The 20158-nt window shown below is 39.5% G+C and overlaps 1 protein-coding gene across 11 annotated transcripts in view; it reads right to left on the reverse strand.

The window, feature by feature from the left end:
- Positions 1–20158, reverse strand: part of ablim2 (actin binding LIM protein family, member 2) — a 134323-nt gene that overhangs the window by 84417 nt on the left and 29748 nt on the right. For 10 of the 11 annotated variants that reach the window (XM_008287947.1, XM_008287945.1, XM_008287942.1 and 7 more), the window contains exons 1-2: positions 18541–18743; positions 5165–5335 (exon numbers count right to left, since the gene is read on the reverse strand). In XM_008287947.1, coding sequence (XP_008286169.1) covers positions 5165–5335; positions 18541–18556 — 187 coding nt within the window. In that variant the 5' untranslated portion in view covers positions 18557–18743. Of the gene's footprint in view, positions 1–5164; positions 5336–18540; positions 18744–20158 lie in introns of those variants that run through there. The other variant, XM_008287939.1, reaches the window with a different exon arrangement.

Consider the following 20158-nt stretch of genomic DNA (forward strand, 5'->3'; position numbering starts at 1 on the left):
TTGAACTGCAGATAGAGAAATCTGATCTTCACTCGGCCTGCTGTGGTTTATTTTATTTCCATCCCTGAGTTTTAGATTCCTGTCGGTCCACATCTGGAAGTTTTAATAAGCAAAAAAACCCAACCCCAATCCTCACCTAATTCTCACAATGCTGGAGCACATTTAATAAGCCGAAAGAGTTGGAAATTCAATTCATGCTACGCTTTGGATTTATAGATAGAAGGAATGGCCAGGCATCTTTTTTTTATTTGGGTGGAGTGAACAGCACCCTTACATAGCTCCTCTGACTGTTACGTCTGCTTGGTATTAATACACCTCCGGAATGCCTGGCATTAAATTAGCCAGTCCCACGCTTCCTAATTAAGCCCCTTTTTGAAAGGCAGAGCAAAATAACTTCATCTTGGGAAGAAAACACCCTCTCTGTCCCTTTAATCATGACCTCGAGTAACTGCGAAATAATGACTTTAAAGTATTAACATCTGATGAATTTGTATGAGTAATTTGTAAGTGTGACCCGAGGCGTGTAATCAGTGCAATTTGTTCAAGTCAAACATAAAACCTCTTCATGAAGGCACAAATTCGGCTCGATTAGTAGGGCAAGGAGGTCTCACTCCTTAATAGCTGCACGATTTAAAAAAAACACACAACATGCTGTGGTTTAAGTCATTTTTGACTTTTTTTTTATTAAGCAGCAGCAGTTTTAGTGAAATATTGTGTAAATACAACGTCAGGATGTACATTGCTGTCTGCCAGCACATCTTTTGTAGCCACTTACTTGAGGTAAAGTGCTTTAGAACTACATATTACTATATATTATGTTCCTATAAAATTACTGAAAAAGCAGTTTATGTTGCAACTGGTTGCTAATTTCACTATTCTACGTGCTGCTGGCTGGTTTAATGCTTTAAAATAACTAGCATCTACTGCGATGTGTAATCTATTGTAGCATACTGGTGCGAAAATAATTGCCCACGACATTGTACCTTAGAACAATCTCATTAAAATCACTACTCCTCAAATAGGAACAGTGCTTTTTTTTTTTTTTACTTACTATATATATTTCATGCAACTGAGCTAATGGGAACAGACGTGTACCCATTTTTACATAACATCAAGTGCCATTGCCTTATCTTTCAGACATCTTTTTGTTTCTATTTTTGGTCAGCTGTGTCTGTTTGTGGTCATTTTAAGTCTCGCTGTAGTTGTTTAGTTGATATCCCAAAAAAGAGGTGTGGCCCAGGGACCTCTGAACCATTGGTTGCTGCTTCTATGCCCAGTTGTCACATTCAGTAATCCTTTCATAATCATATCACGCAAATGAGAGCACAGACAGTATTGGATTTACTGTACTGCGAGTCATGCTGTTGTGGTTAGAGCCTTTTGGGCAGAGTAATAACTAAGATGCTGCTTGAGGTATGGTATGGAACAATTACCCTCCTGTCCGTCACAGACCGTATGTAAAAGATGAAAAAATGAATGTGCCTTAAACCTGCATTCTTTCTCATAACCAGCAGGGGGCGACTTCTCTGATCACAAAAACACGTTCGATTATATGAAAAATGACCCTACTTTTCACTTGATCTGATACTTCAGTAAACATTTTCCTCATAAATTTATGGTCTCAATTGGTAGTTTCATACTTTTTGAATACAGCATTGTGCTCATTTTGTAATTGATAGTCCCATTTAGAGATAATAGATGATAAAGCAAGACGCATTTTAGGGCAGAGCTCCTTTGTCACTGGCAAGTTGCTAATAAATCGGTGTGAGCGGTCTCCTTGTGTTCTCAGTCAGGTCAAACCCTCACTTGTTACGTCCAGTTTCAAAAAACTAAGATAGCGACACCAACATGCCAAACTTAAGTTTTCTATTGAGCGATCCATTTTCGACCAAAATCTATCCATCCATCCATTATCTATACACCGCTTAATCCTCACCGGGTTCACGAGGGGGGCTGAAGCCTATCCCAGCTGACTTAGGACCTGAACAGTTTGCCATTTTATCGCTGGGCGGCACTTAGAGACAGACAAGCAAGCACACTCACATTCACACCAGCTAACCACCTTGCAGCCCTTTTTCAACCAAAATGTCAAATTAAAATATTTTAGTCTGAGGGAAAGCTCAAGAAGCTCCGCCCACTTCATAATTTTACTGACCCTCTCAGTCAACCAGTCATTTTTCTCTCTTTCCCCCCCAGAGCATTTTGGCTCACTGAAGCTCTATAAAATGAAAATACAGATACCTCAGAGTTGGGTTAAACTAACATACACTTTGTTATCTTTCACCAATGGTCATGGATAACAATACAGAAACACTAATTATATGGAGCTGTTTCATGGTGGTTGGCAACCCAAACCAAGTGACGCGTTTCTGTTCTTTTGTCTAGCAGTTGAAAATAGCTAAAGAAACAAGAACAGTTCATTCGGGATCATTCTGGTTTATTATAACTGGAACCAATAACATGGCCTGTCTCATCTGACTCAGATCTTTGCTATTATCTCAGTGAGTGAACAGTGTCGTTATTACATGAAAGAATAACGGGCAGAGCTATAAAAATAAGGTCAAAGTTGTAATAGGCTGGAATTATCTGTTGAGGTCAGACTTAATGACCTGATCACTAATTGCGGTTGACTTGTCTCATCATCGCTAATACATCATGAGAGTGCATTCTGCTGCTTCATCCCTTCACAGAGCTAAAGGTGGAGAGAGGAGGAGGAGGTAATGGTTGGGTGTAAATGTCGAGACAGGCAGTCTGCTGGTCAGTGTAAGATTAAAGGCGATAAACTCCAGGAAGCTGCCGACACTGTAGCGACCCCAGGGGTTGCCGAGCAACCGGAGCGTGTGTTGACAACAACAAGCGGTCTGACACAAGGCTCGTGCTGGGAGTCAGGGTTGGGAGGAGTGCAAACACACACTCCAGTCACATGCAAAAAGGAAAAAAGAAAAAAAAAACACCCACACCCACCCACAAGCGCACACAAACACACACGCAGAACATACTCTGGTTTTGAGTTTCTAACACTTGCAGCTAACAACCCAGAAATATATGCACAGACGAAGCCCCCCGTCCTCACAACTAATCACAAGTACACACATCCATCTCTTCAGCTGCTTAAATAAGAACCACTGTGAATTTCCTTTTATTAGTCAACTATCCATAACAATGTAATAATAAATGACATACACAATAATGTACTAATAGATTACCAGCAGCCTCTTGTTGGTGTTTAGTGATGGTTTAACACTTTGTAAAATTTTACAAATGCACCAAAATCTTATATGAGGGCAATTACCTACACAATAATTATCTGTAGGTAGTAACCAATGCCATACAAAACAATACGATACAATACGATACGATACGATACATGACTATACGACAGGATGGGACACACTGTGACACAATGCGATATGATATGACGCAATATGGCACGATATGATCTGATCTGATCCGATATAATATGCTATGTTATGATATGGCACAATATATGATCATACAATATGATATGATAGGAAACAATACAGAATGGTATGGAATGATATACCATGAAACTATATGATATGAAGTGAAATGAAATGATCTGATCTGATCTGATCTGATCTGATATGATCTGATCTGCTATGCTATGCTATGCTATGCTATGCTATGGTACACTATGACACGATAACATATGAAATGATATAATATGATATATAACTAAACAACATGTTATGATACAATAGAATACACTATGATGCAATATAAGATATGACATGATATAGTATGATATGAATGATGTATGACAATAAAATATATTATGATATGATAAGATAGACCATGACAATACGATATGATATTGCACAATGTGACACAATATTCTGTGCTATGCTATGCTATGCTATGCTATGCTAGGCTATGATAGGAAACAATACAGTATGGTATGACACAGTATGATGTGAAACTATATGATGTAACATGAAACAATATGATCTCATGTCCTATGCTATGCTATGCCATGCTATGACACAATATGATATACTATATTATGATATGATGAAATGATACCTGATAATAACACATGACAAAATATGATACAATTTCTTAACCTCTATATTAAGAAGTATGTACACTATATATTAGATGGAAATTTAAGAAACACAGCTAATTAGGTTCAATCATTACCATGATTTAGCGTGTGTTTTTAACTCATTCATAACAATTTGCTTGAAGCATAGAAAGCTTTCTATGGCACATAAGACGTACTGACTGCTAAGATGTAATTGGGGGGTTCACTTTGCAGGTGTAATGGCTGAGGTTTTTGCAGGTTTATGTCATGCTCGATCAACAAATGTTTAATAATTTAACTTGTCTTCCCAGGGGAGCTGTGTCATGGACCGGGTAAAATGAACCTGTTTCACTCAGTCATTGTGTCTGGTCAGTCCTATGTTGTCAGCAATCCAACAACGTCTCAAGGTGCAACTCATATGCATCCCATAAAAAACACATCTCGGAGAACATGCCACCCTTCAACCAGTGGGTCTTTACTGTAGCACGATACAATTGTAATACTGGGATACGTTCCCCTTTTCTGTCTCAACACATCCGTGGTGTTTCTTCTCATTTTTCCTTTAATTTTCACGCCCTGATTAATGGTTTTACCTCCGTCAAAATATACTTTAATGTCTCTACATTATTGGTTTTTTTCTAGAGGATCATTTTAGGAAATGTGGTAATTTGGTTCAAGTGTATCCTTTTTTCAAAAAGGCTTTTGTTATTAGTAGTTTTCCAATATTTCTTCTCCAAAACAATCCTCAGTGGTGTCCTTGCTGCAAATGAGTGTCTTTTGTTTCCCAAAAGGTTCGTAAGAGATTCTGTGTTACAAAAAGCTCTTAATTGGTCTCTTGTCTGCTTCAGAAGCTCAATATTAACACATTTCTTCCAAAGCTCTTAATTAGTCCAGCATTTAAAAAATCAATCCATTTTCCAGTTGAGCATTATCATAATGTTCATATTACCTTCATCCATCCTATACATCCTTCAGGAAAATTGCTTTACTTTGAAGGCTGTGTGTCTCCTTTACAACCAAAATCAGATATATCCAGCTTTTTGGTGTCTGGTTTGTGTGAGGTTGTGGGTTCTGGGATGACAGCGTAAAGGTGAGAGATAAGATGTGACTGTTAGATACCTTTGCAGACGAAACACTTGATGTGGAAGTGTTTGTTCTGAACTCGGAGAGCCTCCCCTTTGCAGGGCTTTCCACAGTTCTGACAGGGGATGGGTCCTCCTCCGCCCTGCTTTTGCTTCTGCTTCTGCTTCTGCTGCTCCAGAGGGCTGTGGACAGCCTGCTGCTGAAACACTGCAGGAGACACACAGACAGGGACAAGGCAATGTTAGATCCCAATCTAGTACATACTGGACAGTAAGTAGTCTGTAGTTTGGAAAACAGTTCTATCATGATGGTTAAGCAGCAGATATTGGGAAGTTTTTGCATATGTTTGGCATTAAAATACATGAAATTTAAAACTTGCTTGTAAGTAGCTTTTATCCAAAAATATCTGCATCAGTTCCACGACCCTTTTTATTCAAACTCTGTACATTTGTCCCCATTTCTTAAAACTTCAGGCACCATCCTTTCACTCCAATAAACACACAAGTCTTACTTTTTCACAATGACATATTTCATTATTTTCATAAAACACTGCTTTGATCCATAAATATCCAAGACATCACTTCGACTGTCACATCACACAAGGAAATAAAAATAACACTATTCTTCATTTCTTTTTGTTTCTTGACTTACGCTGAAACATGTTACTCGTTTTCATCATTTACTGGGACATTGTGTTGTCTTGTTGTTCATTTGCTGGAGACTCACATTCAGGCCGCAAATGAAAATGGGTTCAATCCGAGCTGGGGTCTATATGTGAACCTCAGCTGACCCTCCTTCATGTTCCTCCTTTTGACCGGGGGTGGATTTTGCTCTCAAAGGGGTCAATGAAATATGGATTCCCAACAGGGGTTAGCAATCAGATATCTGATTGTGTTGTGAGGGGCGGCAGTATGACGTAAACGCCCGCCATAAATACCCTCAGCTCCATAGAAATGGTTCATATGGTGGTCGTATAAATCTTAACAAACAGATGATTACCTGGAGCATCTCCGTACAGTTGACAGCGCCTACCATTCATTCCAAACAATGTCAAGTGTTGTTGGCGTTAGATGTGATGCTAAGCTAAGGTGTCGTTAGTGACGTATGCAGAAATGCTGCAGGAGACCCCAGATGGATCCACATCTTATGTGAATGACAGTAACAATGGTTTTCACAAGTGTCTAATAGTTTAATATGAGCCTAACCCGAAAGTCAACCTGATCTTTTGTAAATTCTAAAGGGTTGTCGGGTTGGGTAGGAGTAGGTGGTGGTTCCAAATTGGAATCTGTAGACATTGCATTCTGTGGATGAGAATTGTCCAATGCAATGGCACTGTTTCTAGAAAGATGTTGCAGGTGAATGATGCAAAATATAATAAATGATTTGTTGAATCTAAAAACTAAATTCCATTCATCTTCATTGTATGGGTGAAATTTCAGAGACAGTTATTTCAGATTCAGTCTAACTATCTAAATGGCCGGTCACCACTCGGGAGAAGCCTGAGTGTTCTGAATATTATTAATTTTTTTGTTAATTATTTGGTAATTTGGTTAAAAAAAGACCCATCGTATTCATTCTAATGCCAGTCTTAGCTTTAAAACGGAACTATTGTATTGTAAGGTTTGGCTCTGTGAGAATACATCTCAAACAAAAGATGACACACTGATGCCAGCTGATGCATCATAACTTTGACAAGTTCCCAAACACTTTCCAAAGCAGTTGCCCTCCTCCGTTCCACACAGGAAGGATGGAGTGCACCACGAAAGCAAAATATGTCCACAACTGCAATGGAAAATATGTAGCAGAACAACATCCCTACAGGTGTTTGTGACAAAAAGCCAGGAAAAAGACTGACATCTCCATTCTCACAGTATCATCGGGACATCTCGCCCCTTTTCCCTTTCATCATCATCCTGGCACAGTGAGCTCAAACGCTGATCCGCTTTTCAGCACTGACTGGAACATCGGCTGAATAAAAGGCCCTTTGTATTCTCAGGAAACATTCGCGTCGTCAGACCGGTTTCATCGGGCCTCCATGGTTACCAATAATTGGCCCTGAAAAGGGGAGTTCATCAAATGATTTGATTTAGAGACAGCAACAGAGAGACAAGGAAGTGTAGCAGAGGGCCAAACAAAGCCGCTTTTTGGAACTTCACCAAGAACTTGTTTCTGGTGGTTTGCTTAGTTCATTGGGTGTTTATTAGGTGTTTTATTGGCACGATGTTTTTGACTTAGATTAAGTTAAAGCTACATTGTTTTTTTTTTTTTGTTTTTCTCTACTCTATAATGTGGAAAAATAAAAACTAAACCCCAGTTCGCCACCCTGACACTTCTTTCTCCCGATAAAGTCAAAAGAAAACATTTTACTTATTTCAAAGTAAATCCCTTATTAGCAGGCATTTTCACTGAACATAGTCAGTATCCCTTAAAAAAAAAAAAAAAGAAAAAATCAGCATTTTTTAAAATACACATTTTGTTTTTTTCTGAGACTGAAATGAGAAGAATGATGCCAGTCCCATGTTTGTATGTTAAGAGTGTAGTTTTCCCAGCTCAGCATAAAGTTTGCAGGCTGCAAGAAACAGCAAACATGACTCTGCACAAAGTCAAAAAAATCTGCCAACCAGTTAAAGCTTTGATACTCTCCAGTTTGTACAATGTGTGCTCTACCAGGAATGTAAAAATTACAAAGTTGTGGTTTTAGGGGAATTAAGCTCTGGAACTTTTTCTTGGTGAACAAGTTTATCCATCCATTAAGTGCTTCTGTACATCACCTCTGGCTGTAATTGGGATGCCTGATAAGGTCACACAGGTTTTAGTATAAGTCACATGCACAAAGGTATGACACCCACAACCTCACCGTGAAAACAAGCACATAGGAACTACACCTTGCTGTTTGCCAAGAAATAGTCCCAACACGTACAGTGATGCACCTGTAGAACAACTAACTGTCATATTTACATTTCTGTTAATGTATGAGCTGAAGGAACATGATAAAACTTGTTTATGAGTCTGTAGAGGTGGGGCTGATATTTTTAACTTTAGATGGGCCAATGCAAGTCGTTTCTCCATGTTTCGTGAAGATAGTTGAGCTATGTAGAATTATGCAAAGGTGCAAAAAGCTAAGGAATAGCTTTAAGTGCTTCAAGAGTTTGGAACATGGTGAAACAGACACTACAATGGCCACAGTTTCTAAATTGTGAAGATCCAAAATTATATTCAAAGCCAGGAAGGGATTCCTAGACACCGATGATCTCTCAATTTTATCTGCACTTCTGTTATGCCTCGTGTTGACTAAGAGACGCTTTGCCTCAAGCAAAGTCACACTGTAGATGTAATTCACACACTGACGATTTAACATTTGGCCCGCTAAAAGATGACTCAAGGACAAGGGGTTATTAGTTTTGAAAGCAAGTAAAATAGTTTTGCTATGGATCTCTTTTTCAATTTCTCTCCTGTACATCCAAAAGGGTATTGTTCACAACCTGCTTTGCAAGAGGTTACTTGACAGGGGAGTAAAAACAGCCACCGCACAGCCTTACAGCAACACATTCTTCAGCAACTTTTACGAGGACCGTTCACCCATGGTGAGATTTGTAGTGTGTTTGTTTTTGTGTCCAAGACAAACGCAGCCTCCCCAACCTGCTCAGATCTCTTTAGGATAATAACCTGCCTTTTTTTTGTATTGAGTTAGGCTTTATGCCAGATTTTTCAAAAGTATAATGCCCAAATCTGGCTTTTACTCAAATATAAAGTGAAAAACTATACCTTGGTGATACTGGACATTCTTGAGGTCAGCAAATATCATCAAAATATAGAGAAATGAAACACTTCATGGAGTTTTCTTTGGATCATACTAAAAGCACTGCTTTCATTCAGTCCATATGTCTACATTACAATGCAAACTCTGGCTTGAAAATGTGCTGACTTCAAATTTGAATCAAGACAAAAATAGGAAATCTGGACAATCTTGCTTTGGTTCTATTGTCTGTTGGATGGGGGGTTATATTGAAGCTACCCATGCTGAGCATACATGTGGGCATGGCAGCCAATAAAGAGAAGAATTTAGGAGGGGAAAGTCTTGAGTCCTCGTAAAAAAAAAAAAAAAAAAAAAGTCTAAGACCGAAATGATTGCAACCATCTGGAAAAGACAACAGTCCAAAACCGGTTGGGAGGAGGGTAGGCAGCAGGGCTTGGTAGTCACAGGGGAAGCCGGGAAGGGATCTGCCTCCTGATCTGACCTGGCGTGCGTTCCTGAACCCTTGCACCTGTTGGGGGGGATCCAGTGTCATTACTTCCTCTTCAAACAGCAAATAGAAGAAGAGGGCGTGGATGTGGAAGAGACAGGAGATGATCTTTTGGGCCAGATGTAGAATCCAGCAACTTGCTGGAGACACTCAGGCTGTCAGTAACTGAGACAGTTGTAGAGGTCTTTGATAAGGCTCCAGCAATCTGTCAGTGGGGTGTAAGTTAGCTGACAACGTTAGTGGTCTGTTCAATCCATGGTAAATCATTGCTCTTTTGTGCCCTTGTTAGTGTTCTTGACAAAGCAGTGTTTGCATCTCCATGGTTCAGGCACTTCAGAATTACATTTGGGAAGCAATCGATCTTTTTGCAAGTATGTTTAGGAGAGGATGGCACCATTTTCCCTCCTATACAGTAGAGTACAAATTTATCTTCCAGAATTGATCCTTGAATCATCTGGCAATACATTGTTTCAAGTAATCAATTGTGGACCAAATCAAAGTCAAAACTCCTGCATACTGGAGACACATTTCACGCCAATTAATTTTTGTCCTTGTAAGCAGCTATTAGTAAGGAGGTCAAACATTAAGTAGAGAGGAGCAAAAGTAATGAGCGGAGATAATTCATTTGGGCGATGCAAGGAAAGTAATGAGCTTCCTTTCCACGATGGAAGACAGACAGTGACTGTTCTGAGCGTGGCAGCATATAGAGTCCTCCCCGCCTTCCATCCCTCGACTCCTGCCAGCGCCCTGTCTTCTCCAGGGGGCCAGTTGTCCATATCATCAATCAGCCTCACTGGTGCCTGCTCTGGCTGACTGCTACTACTGATGCCGTTGTCCCAAAGGTCGCAGCCAGGCAGGCAGATATCTGAGCAATGCAACACTGCATGTCTGTACCGCATGCAGTCACACCACTGGATACCTCTGAGAACACACACTGACCATTGGCAGAGGTTTGCACTTTACCATCTGCACACACATAGCGTACAACTGCCCACATATCAGCATGTAGCTACACATTTAGCAGCTCTCTGTGATGCTGAATAAAGAAGGACCCATTCACTTATCCAGTCAATTCTTAATTCTGTTTTTTTTTTTCTCCTGAAAGTATGCATTCAAGACTTTCCTTTGGACTGAAATCGAGGAGCTCCCAAGGTTCATAGTGGAGAAAAAAAATTGGACAGTATCTCTTGCAACAACTTTGTTAATGGTGCAACATGAAAAAGCTTTTAAGATACATATATGATATGAAACCACATGCCACCGCGCAGTGGAAAACACAAGCAGCTATATCTCTGATGCCTTTTCAAGGAGCCATGCTCCAGCACCTCCTAAAAATAGAGTGTTCCCTCAACTCACGGGGATCCCATGGTGCTGTGCAGCATTCCTGGTGTGAACCATCTGCAGAGACGGCAGGGGTGGGCAGGGGATCAAAATGCTCACATTACCACAGCAGGAGTAGTTTGTGGTGGCCCGAGCTGTTGACCTTGGGGACTTTCATTTTCTTCAGAGTAAAGACATGAACATACTCAAAAAAAAAAATGAAATGATGTCTTACTGTCATGGGAAGTTTAGGAAATGATGGTAATACACAGGGTTCTTAATGAGTTCTTTGGTTAGGATGGTTGTTCTATATGGTTTATCATCAAGCTACTTTTTTTCCTGTTTTTAAACATTTTCAATAAGGTTTCAGTAAAGACCAGTTTATGTGATGACAAAAAGAATCTCTCCAAAGGGGTTCCTCCTACTAACATGGAAGAAATCATTTCAAATGTTAGTTTTTTTCCATCTGTGATTAAATTGGTAACAAATGTTAATGCACTGAGGGAGTTCTTCCTATGTACCTTTACCCTTAGTATCGATATTATATTTCTTTACGACTAAATTGTTCTCCCTATTACTTATGGGAGCAACATAATCATTGGCAGGACTACATTCAAGGGCAATATTTTTTCAATAAAGTTCCACATTTCTGGACTGCTTTGGAGTTTGCATGGAGGTGCTTGGGGTAGATAGTGGGTGTACAAACCACATAACTACTACGTGATATTGGAAGTTAAAAATAATCATTAAAAGTTTTATATTCTCCATCATGTGTTTGTTGTCGTAATTGAGTTATAAAGAAACCTCATTTCTAGTGGGTAGCACTGTCAATACATACTTCCACTTGTTAGCATTTAGGTTAGCATTATGAAAATGGTATAGACTGACAATTTCTATGCTTCCAAGTCATCGTGCGGTTTCAAAAATCTTGTTCTTTGACATTTATTGCAGCAGATCTACGAACTCTATGAAATATTGCTGCACTTCTGGACAGACTGATTGCGAACATTCACAGTTTAATCTTCAGTGAACCTGCAACTTCCTCTCTGTAGGCTACTTTAATTTGCTTAAGATTTATCACCAATGTGGAAAAATGTGAACTGCTTGAATGCGAGATCTTTGCCCAGCAACACAACACAGTGAGAATGTGCAACATGTTAAAGACCTATTAAATAAAATGTAGGACTTCAAACTATTTTATTAGTTGTATTCACATCCTCTTAGGGATTTGCACCTCGATAATATGATTACCAACATGTGAAAGGTTTTTAAGAGGCTGCTCACACCTGGCTTTGCCTTGGTATAGGCATTACTTCATTGCTTAAGAGTTTCCTGTCTGTCACCCAAACAGAAAACTCACTCCATTATCTCATCCTTAGAAGAAGCCAAGAAAAAGATGTGAAGACAGCCTATAGGCCAAGCTCACTGAATAGAGTCCCTATGGTGAAACGACCAAAAGAAGAACACTGAAGCGAATTTAGACTAGAAATTATGAGGTATTTGTTGTGCTCTCCTTGAAACTCTGACATCCACCTGTGCAGTCACACCTTCAACATGACTTGTGCAGCATTTGATCTTTGACCCCGAGGCCAAGAAAGCTGACCTCCCACCTCTTTGGCAGATGACACCGGAGCGCCCTTGTTAGTTCAGTCCTTATAGAGACAATGGCACGTCACATAAACAGGGGTGTGTTGGAAGCTGACTACCGCTATGCCAGTGATACTATTTATAATAAAAGTACCCAGAATAGCTACCACAACATTATGAAATCTGTCATTACCCTTAATAGTAGCCCACAGGGAAGCTAGAAAAGGCAACTGGTGTGCTTTCTAATGAATATAGTCTTTGTGTGAAAACATATGATTCCTGCCATTCCTCCGACAGATGACTCAGTGAATAGTTGTTCCACGTGGATGGCACCCAGCCCACAGATATGATCCCACGTGTTACTGCAGCTGGCCTCGCTGGAACATTTCCATGCATTTGTCTCAGGACAGCACAGTACAAGGTCCAATTAAATAGGATCCAACACTAAATATAATATGCACATACCACTTGCATGCTATCTGGGCTTTTAGTTGACATTCTCAATCTTAGGTTATTACTATAGTTTGGATTATGTGAGATCTGAGTGTTGCAGCATAAAGTTTATGCCATAATGTGCTTCTAATTTAATGGCAACAGTTTGGGGACAGCCCCTTTCTGTTTCAACAAGACTATCCCCTTGTGCACAAAGAAAGTCCAGAAAGAAACAGCCTCGTGGTTGCAGTTTCATTTGATTGGCTTTAACTGAGCCCTGACCTCAAACACCTCCAGTAGGAACTCTCATGCACGTGGCTGAATAAAGCAACACGGCTAATTGGGAGCAATTCCTTGCAGACATGTTCCAAAACGAATGAAATGATCACTCCCAGACCTGATAACCCGTACAAGCAGGGTATAAGGGTGGGTATCATAGCATTTTTCTTTGGCAGAAAAGCATCAAAAAGCATCTGGATGGAGCACGTGGGCTTTGTTTCCATGACGACAATATATCGATAAGATGTCAACACTCAAAGGAGCTGTTCCCAACACGTGTTGCATGATCAAGATTCTAGTTTACTAATTTAGATAGACCTTTTAGGTTGCAAACATTATATTGATGGGTTGGGTTGACGTAGTGTTGTTGCATCCATTTATTATTGTATGGAATTTAAACTTAAACTAAATTAAAGTTGAGGTAACTTTAAAAAAAACGCCTTGATAACTAAGTTTTTCTTCACTATGAGGTTGCAATGTCAAGTCCCTTCCTCTGCCGAATAATTTCTTTGCCAACTTAGAAACTTGAGCTCATGATTGGTACATTGCACTTAAAAATTCCTTTTGAATAACTTTATTTTTTAGGAATAATCAACTTAAAGTAAGTGGTAAAAGGAAAAATAGCTTTGTTTGTGGGGGACAACCTTCTTCTGGTAACTCCAAGCAGTTCATTAGTTGAACATAATTTCATTAGAAGTTGTCTTAACCCAAAATGATTGATGCAAATTGTTGTGTAAAGTTTTCTCTGTTGAGTCTAAACAATATGTTTTGTGAGTATTGTATGATATATATATATATATGCCTCATTGGGAACAACTGAATAAGAAACTGCCATGCAATAGGAAAGCTTTGTTCATTGGAAGCAACAAATATCCAAGCCAAGATTTAATTTTAGAAATTACATCCATATTGGACAGTTTCTCACCTTAGATTAATGCCAACTTTTAGGCAGGCAGAGAGAGTAACAGCTTAAAAACCACTACGTAAAGCACATCTTTCTTGATTTAGTTTTTTTTACCTTCCTCCCCTCCTTGCCATGCTGTTTAAGTGTTATCAAGGCTTTGCTTCATCATGCTTGGTTTAAATGGGACATATCAGCAGAGATAAAAGAGTCACTTTTGGACTAAGATGAAAATAGGAGACGCTAAATAAAGAAAGTCAGCTCTCATCGCTCCCCTGTGGAGGTGAAAATGCTGATAATAGAAGGGTTCGTATGACTGGAGTAGACACGCTGTGATGCAGCAGAAAAATCGCCGGCATGTCCCAGTAAATGTGCACACAGTGTGCGCATTGTAAACGTGCGTGAAGGATGCTTGGCTAATCTAATAACAGTTCATCAACAGGAGAGCTGATTGGGGAGGAACACAAAGGCCAGTGTAGGCAGGAATGAAAGAGGGATTGGAGCTGCGTTTGTTTTGCTGGCCATCTACTGTATTTCAAGCCAGCGAGAAACAGCATGACTCATGAATAGAGGCTCTCTGTAGAAAACGTCGTGTCAGCGGTTTGAGCAGAGCTGGTGCAAAAAAGAAAAAAAAACTGGCATATGCCAAGCAGGTTTTGCACCTAAGGGAGAGAGGGCAGTACAGCAGCAGTTGGATTCAAACACGCAGCCCATTATCGGCATTCATGGGACGTTACTCTACCTTGAACTGCACAAAGGTACATTATATAGTCAGCAAGCGAGCACATAGTGACCCCAATTGCAGATTGTTACATAATTCTCAGAGATGTATTGGGAAATAATGCAACATCAAAGCATTTAATTGCCTTATTTTTATTATGCAGAGACTGATAAACAGTCACTTTTAAAGCTACGCTACATAGGATTTAATATTACAACTGGGTCAGACAACTCAGGAAAGGTGTTACTTATGGTGACAAACTGGCATAACTATCTCCTGGCTGTAAAGCTCTGCTCACTTCTGCACACTGGTTTGGCACATTTATGCTCATAGTTTTGATTTCATACCCTGCAGCTTTAATGTTTGGCATAATCTTATCACTCTTGTTGACCTGCTGTCCAGCCACAGAAGTCTTATCATGAAAAAAATAATAATAATAATAAGGATAAACCAAATGTAAACCAAGTTAGCACAGATACATTCCTGAAGAGTTGGTGGAGACCAAAACAGAGCAATAAGCCTACTGACTACTAAACGCAACTCCAAGTGAATGGTAAAACTTTGTTCAAGATGGGAATATGTCAGTGTTTGGCCTCAAATGGACAAAAAAGCTCTGACTCAGGATGAAACTAAAAATACTTTTTTCCACATCAGTCCTGCTCATCTGCTGACATCCAATAGTTTTTCATTGATCTCAACTTACATTACATCTTCCCCTATATCATGTGTCACAGGAGAATTGATGTTTGCAAATTATATAAAGTAGACACAGGGGGGGAAAAATAGACATTTCAGCTAAATAATGACATTTTGTATGTTTTATTGGCAATAAATCCGATGAAAAGACCCAAAAATAAATGTATCACTGCTGCATGTGCATCCAAAGCCTGATGCATCTGTGCCACAGAGCTCCAATGTTGTCCAAAAACTATTAAAAAACACATCAGTGAGCCACGTTCCACATATTCTGTCCTGCTGCCCCAAATACTCTCTCTCATATTACACATGTATTCATCCGCGGCTGAAAATAGTCCTTAAAAAAATGCGGTATTTTCTACTTTCTGAAAAACATTAGCTCAAAACTGCAGGTGTTTCAGGTAATTAAGCCTTTTTAAAATGAAAATATTACATATATAGCATCATTTGATAGTGTGGTCGACAGTGGCAAAAATACAGAATAACATCGACTCTGTCTGATCATTGCAAATTGCCTTTTTACGTCTTAATATGAAATGTCATCACTGGTAGGACTAGTAAACAGACGGTTTGTTTACTGGCAGGTCTGGAATAGTGACGGGCGTCGTTGTGACTGCTGACAACAAGCCAGCCATTACATCACACGCCCAGGATACGCTGTCCTTGGCTGAGACGCAGCCTACGGTGGTGTGTATCCATGTGCCTGTTGAGGTGCTGTTTAGCCTACATACCTGTGAGGCGTTCATGTATACATGCAGACCAGCATGTGCAGTTTTCATTAAATTAGGATAACACCAAATACTTCAATAGGCTTGTAGCATGTGTTGCTCTCCAGGACGTCGTTGTACAGTGTGTTTGTGCGTCGAAACACGTGGCAGTACGTATGTTGGTGTGGGCGTGTGTGTTGCTTGTGTGTCCTCACCGCCAAAACTTAACAAGCTTCGTCACATTGCGAGGGCAGCGCACATGCCTACATGCCTTCTTGCTCTGTGCACAACAAAAGTTACAGCCCTTGCGTTTGCAAAGCAGCAAACAAAAACAGGTTTAACACCGGATCGGCTTTAACGAGGCGGTTAAAGACAAGACAGCGGAGACGAGAGGAAATATTTATGGTGTGTTTATGAGGACGAACAGTGAGGCTTCTTTTTAAGGCCCACTGGGTAGAGGTCAGTGGTGGAAAGTATATTTACTCAAGTACTCAAGCCTAGTTTTCAGGTACAGTACTTGAGTATTTATGTATGTCTACTTGGTATTTTTGCTTAATGACATTGACAGTTAGGGACATATGAAGTTAAAATGAGCTTAAACTCAAACTTGCAGTGAGCCAAAGTCTAGATCTGGCTAACTGCAACCGTCAACAACCCTCAATCCAGGTCGAGTTTTGTTTTTTTAATACTGTGCATATTGTAGAATGATGTATAAAGAGCGAGACCGTGGAATGTCAATGAAATTTGGTGACACACAAAATGAATGATCTCAACTTTGAGGCAACTTTGGGAAGTTTGGGAGTTGGGAGCTGAAACAGCAGCTGTTAGGACACAAAAACGCAACAGCTCCGATGTGGATTTAACGTACTTAAGCCTGAGGACCGTGTTGCTTCCATACGTTGCTGAAGTAACAACCACCACTTGACTAAAAACTAGCATCGTTCTTCTGAGCTGGCAACCTTTAACTGGACCTGATGTACAAGTAGCTAAAATCAGAAAATAGTTGAAGTCAAGACATCAGTAGATATTCACAGTTGTCCAAAGATCCTGCAGTGGAAAGCTGTTTAATGTAGAATGTAAGATTACAACACCTATTAGATTAAAATGACTTGGAACTCAACAAAGTAGCAATAAAGAGCCAATATCCCGATGCTATGATGCCATTGCAATTTGAAACAATGCAACTAGTAAATCACAAAGGCAATTTAGGATGCATGTTATGCAGCACATCTGACATAATGTTTTATAGGTGGTTTTATGTGTGCCTACATGCTTTTGACGGAGTCTCATGTGGTCATGGTTCATCACGTTTTAAATCTGTTCGATGGTGAATATTGAACTGAAAGTCAAATTAAAAAATTCTTTAAAATACAAATCAATTACAATCATCTGTCTAAAAATAGCAACTCGATTTTAAATTGTTGAGCCTTACAGACTAATAGCTACTCCTAGCTTATGTAATGCAACGCAACTTCTGTTTAAAGAGTTTGCGTGGCGTTTTTTAAGATAAATGACAATTCTACCATAGACATTGATGCTATGCAAGAAAATTTTTAGTTATTTTGAGTGTGGTTCAGGATGAAATTCGGAATATTGTGCTTTTACTTCGCATCACTGTCAATATCCAGTTATATAAAACATGGTTATAAACAAGGGGACCATTCAACTTAATGACTATTCTGTGACGGTACATTTTACTGTTAATGTTCTCGATGTGGGACTTTAACTAGTAACAGATTCTTACATGGTGGTTTTATTATTTTGGCATCTTCTGTCCACAGGGGTACTCAAGTCATATTTGATCTGTCACAATAAAACATAATTAGATTCTAAAGCATGTGATGCATCATATACTACATCCTTAAAAGCCTGTATTGCACTTTCCCTGCAAACTAACAGATATTATGAGAACATTTGAAGACACTTCCTACAGTTGGTGCAGAGTCATGAAAAGATGATAAAGCACTGAAAGGTCACCTTGTTATGCAATACCAGAGACACTGTAAACAGCTATAGGCATATCATAGTGATTTCTTCTTAGCAACTGGCCCCTCACCCCTTTGTAAGCAGCCCAAATGGCCGAGCTCCCAGAGTTAGAGATGCAGGCAGGGGACCAAGGCAACAGTGTTGTTGCCAGGGATGGTGCAGGCAGGCAGCATATCAACCTGCAGCATAAGCATTCAGCTTGCTACCACAGGCTTGTTGTCATTCACATTCAAACAGAAAAAAACGCTTCTAACTGGGATTACATAACAGGGGCAGCCTGTTCAGCTGTAGGTAAAGTACAACTTCCACAGAAACACAAGCCATGTTACATGGAACTTTTGAATGATTTTCTTATTTCTGAGAGGTGGTTTTAAAGGCAAAAGAGTAACTAGCATCTAAGATACAAATAGGGAGTAGCAGTAGTAAAAGATATGTCCTGATTACGACAATAAAATCAATAGCTGTAAACTCTGAGCTCTCCCCGGCAGGTGAATGTGCCACATACAGCCTGCTAAAAGGTTATTAAAGGTCAGTATTACCTTTCTCCTCTGGCATTGTCACTCAGTTGCTGTCCCAGATGTGATATATTGTTATGTCCTTGGCAGAAAATAATTACAGACAATATCCCAGAAATCTTTTCAGAGTCCTCAGACAGTGTTGCGACACATCCTCTGAGCGCTATGCAGCTCTGGTGTAATAATAGATGGGAGCACAGAGTGAGCGCTCTGTCCGTCACTATCTCTGGAATGAGCTGGAGGTCATATGACTCTCTATGTATCTCTCTCCCTCTCCCTCTCCCTCTCCCTCTCTCTCTCTCTCTCTCTCTCTCTCCCTCGCTCTCTCTCCCACCTCCCTGAGTTATTGCAGCTATCTGTTATAAATAGAAGCATGTGGAGCTCAAAGAGAATGACACCTCTTCTGAGTAATCTGTCACTGGGCGTGTCCCAGTCCTCCCAGTCCACACCGAACTGTGACAGCTCAGTGATAACTAAACTTGTCTACGACATGTTTGATGGAAAACTTTTACCAGTATTTTGTGTTCCGTTTGCTTATTTTTGCAGATTGAAAACTTTATTTTCAGTGTCATATCCAGAGTGTCCTACAGATTAAAGCTGCACAAATCACTGATATCAATATTATTGATCAGCTTTTTATTTGTAAAAGCAAAATTAATTGAGCAGAAAATTTGCTTGGCAGTTATAGGGTGTTGTTCTGGAATACAGATTTGTCCTAAATTGTTATTATGTTAAATAGAGAACTTAAAGCTGCAATATTTTATTTATTTATTCTTTTTAAAATAAAGGACAACTCTATTATTTTCAAAACTGGGTGTCGCTTTGGTAATTGTGTCCATTCTGACTATGAATCATTCAAGAATAATAAGAATGTTAAAGGAATGTGTTTGTCTCCAAATCTGACGAATGTAAACACAGAGATTTAGCGAGCTTAGCTCTCATAATTAACTAGCAGTCACATAAATCCCTGAACTGACATGCCAGCTGGATCTAAAAACTACGACAACTATATCTATCTATATCTACTACCAGTGACCAACCCAAACAGAGTCATCACAAACTACTCAGCTCCTGTTAGCAATACTATTTTGAGTCTCTTTAAGCTAATTGTTTTGGTTTTCTCGTCCACAAATTGGCCAGAGAGACAGATTTATTACAGTTGACCCTGACAAGGGACAACTACAGCGTAATCGGTCCTGAGTGCTAAAGTCTAACAAGTTGATATGTTACAGGTGAGCAAGGAATGACCTCTCCACGGACTTCAAATGGAAAAAAATAAAATAAATCTGGACTAAAACAGCAACTAATGCCAATCTGTGCCAACCAAATGCATAAGTAGGCAATTGTTTGCTTATGCCATAATAACATCGCAAAGAGCTAATATGTCACATTTTTTAGTTCTTAGCTTGTGATGAATTTGTTAAATGACACATTCCACTACCTGGAATGTCTCGTACTATCTGTCTTTTGCAATGTTTTGGTGTCAAAAAGGTCAACTAGATAAAAAGCATTGCTTTTCTGGTGTTTTTGCTGAAAGCAAATGCACTGAGTTTGTAGTCACCCATTGTATGTAGTATACAGTAGGAGAAATGTAGTTTTTTCTCCCAGTTTGACCTCATAATAAATAAATGCAGACACAATA

This window comes from Stegastes partitus, unplaced genomic scaffold, assembly GCF_000690725.1.
Source record: "Stegastes partitus isolate 25-593 unplaced genomic scaffold, Stegastes_partitus-1.0.2 Scaffold529, whole genome shotgun sequence".
Classification (NCBI taxonomy): Eukaryota; Metazoa; Chordata; class Actinopteri; family Pomacentridae; genus Stegastes; species Stegastes partitus.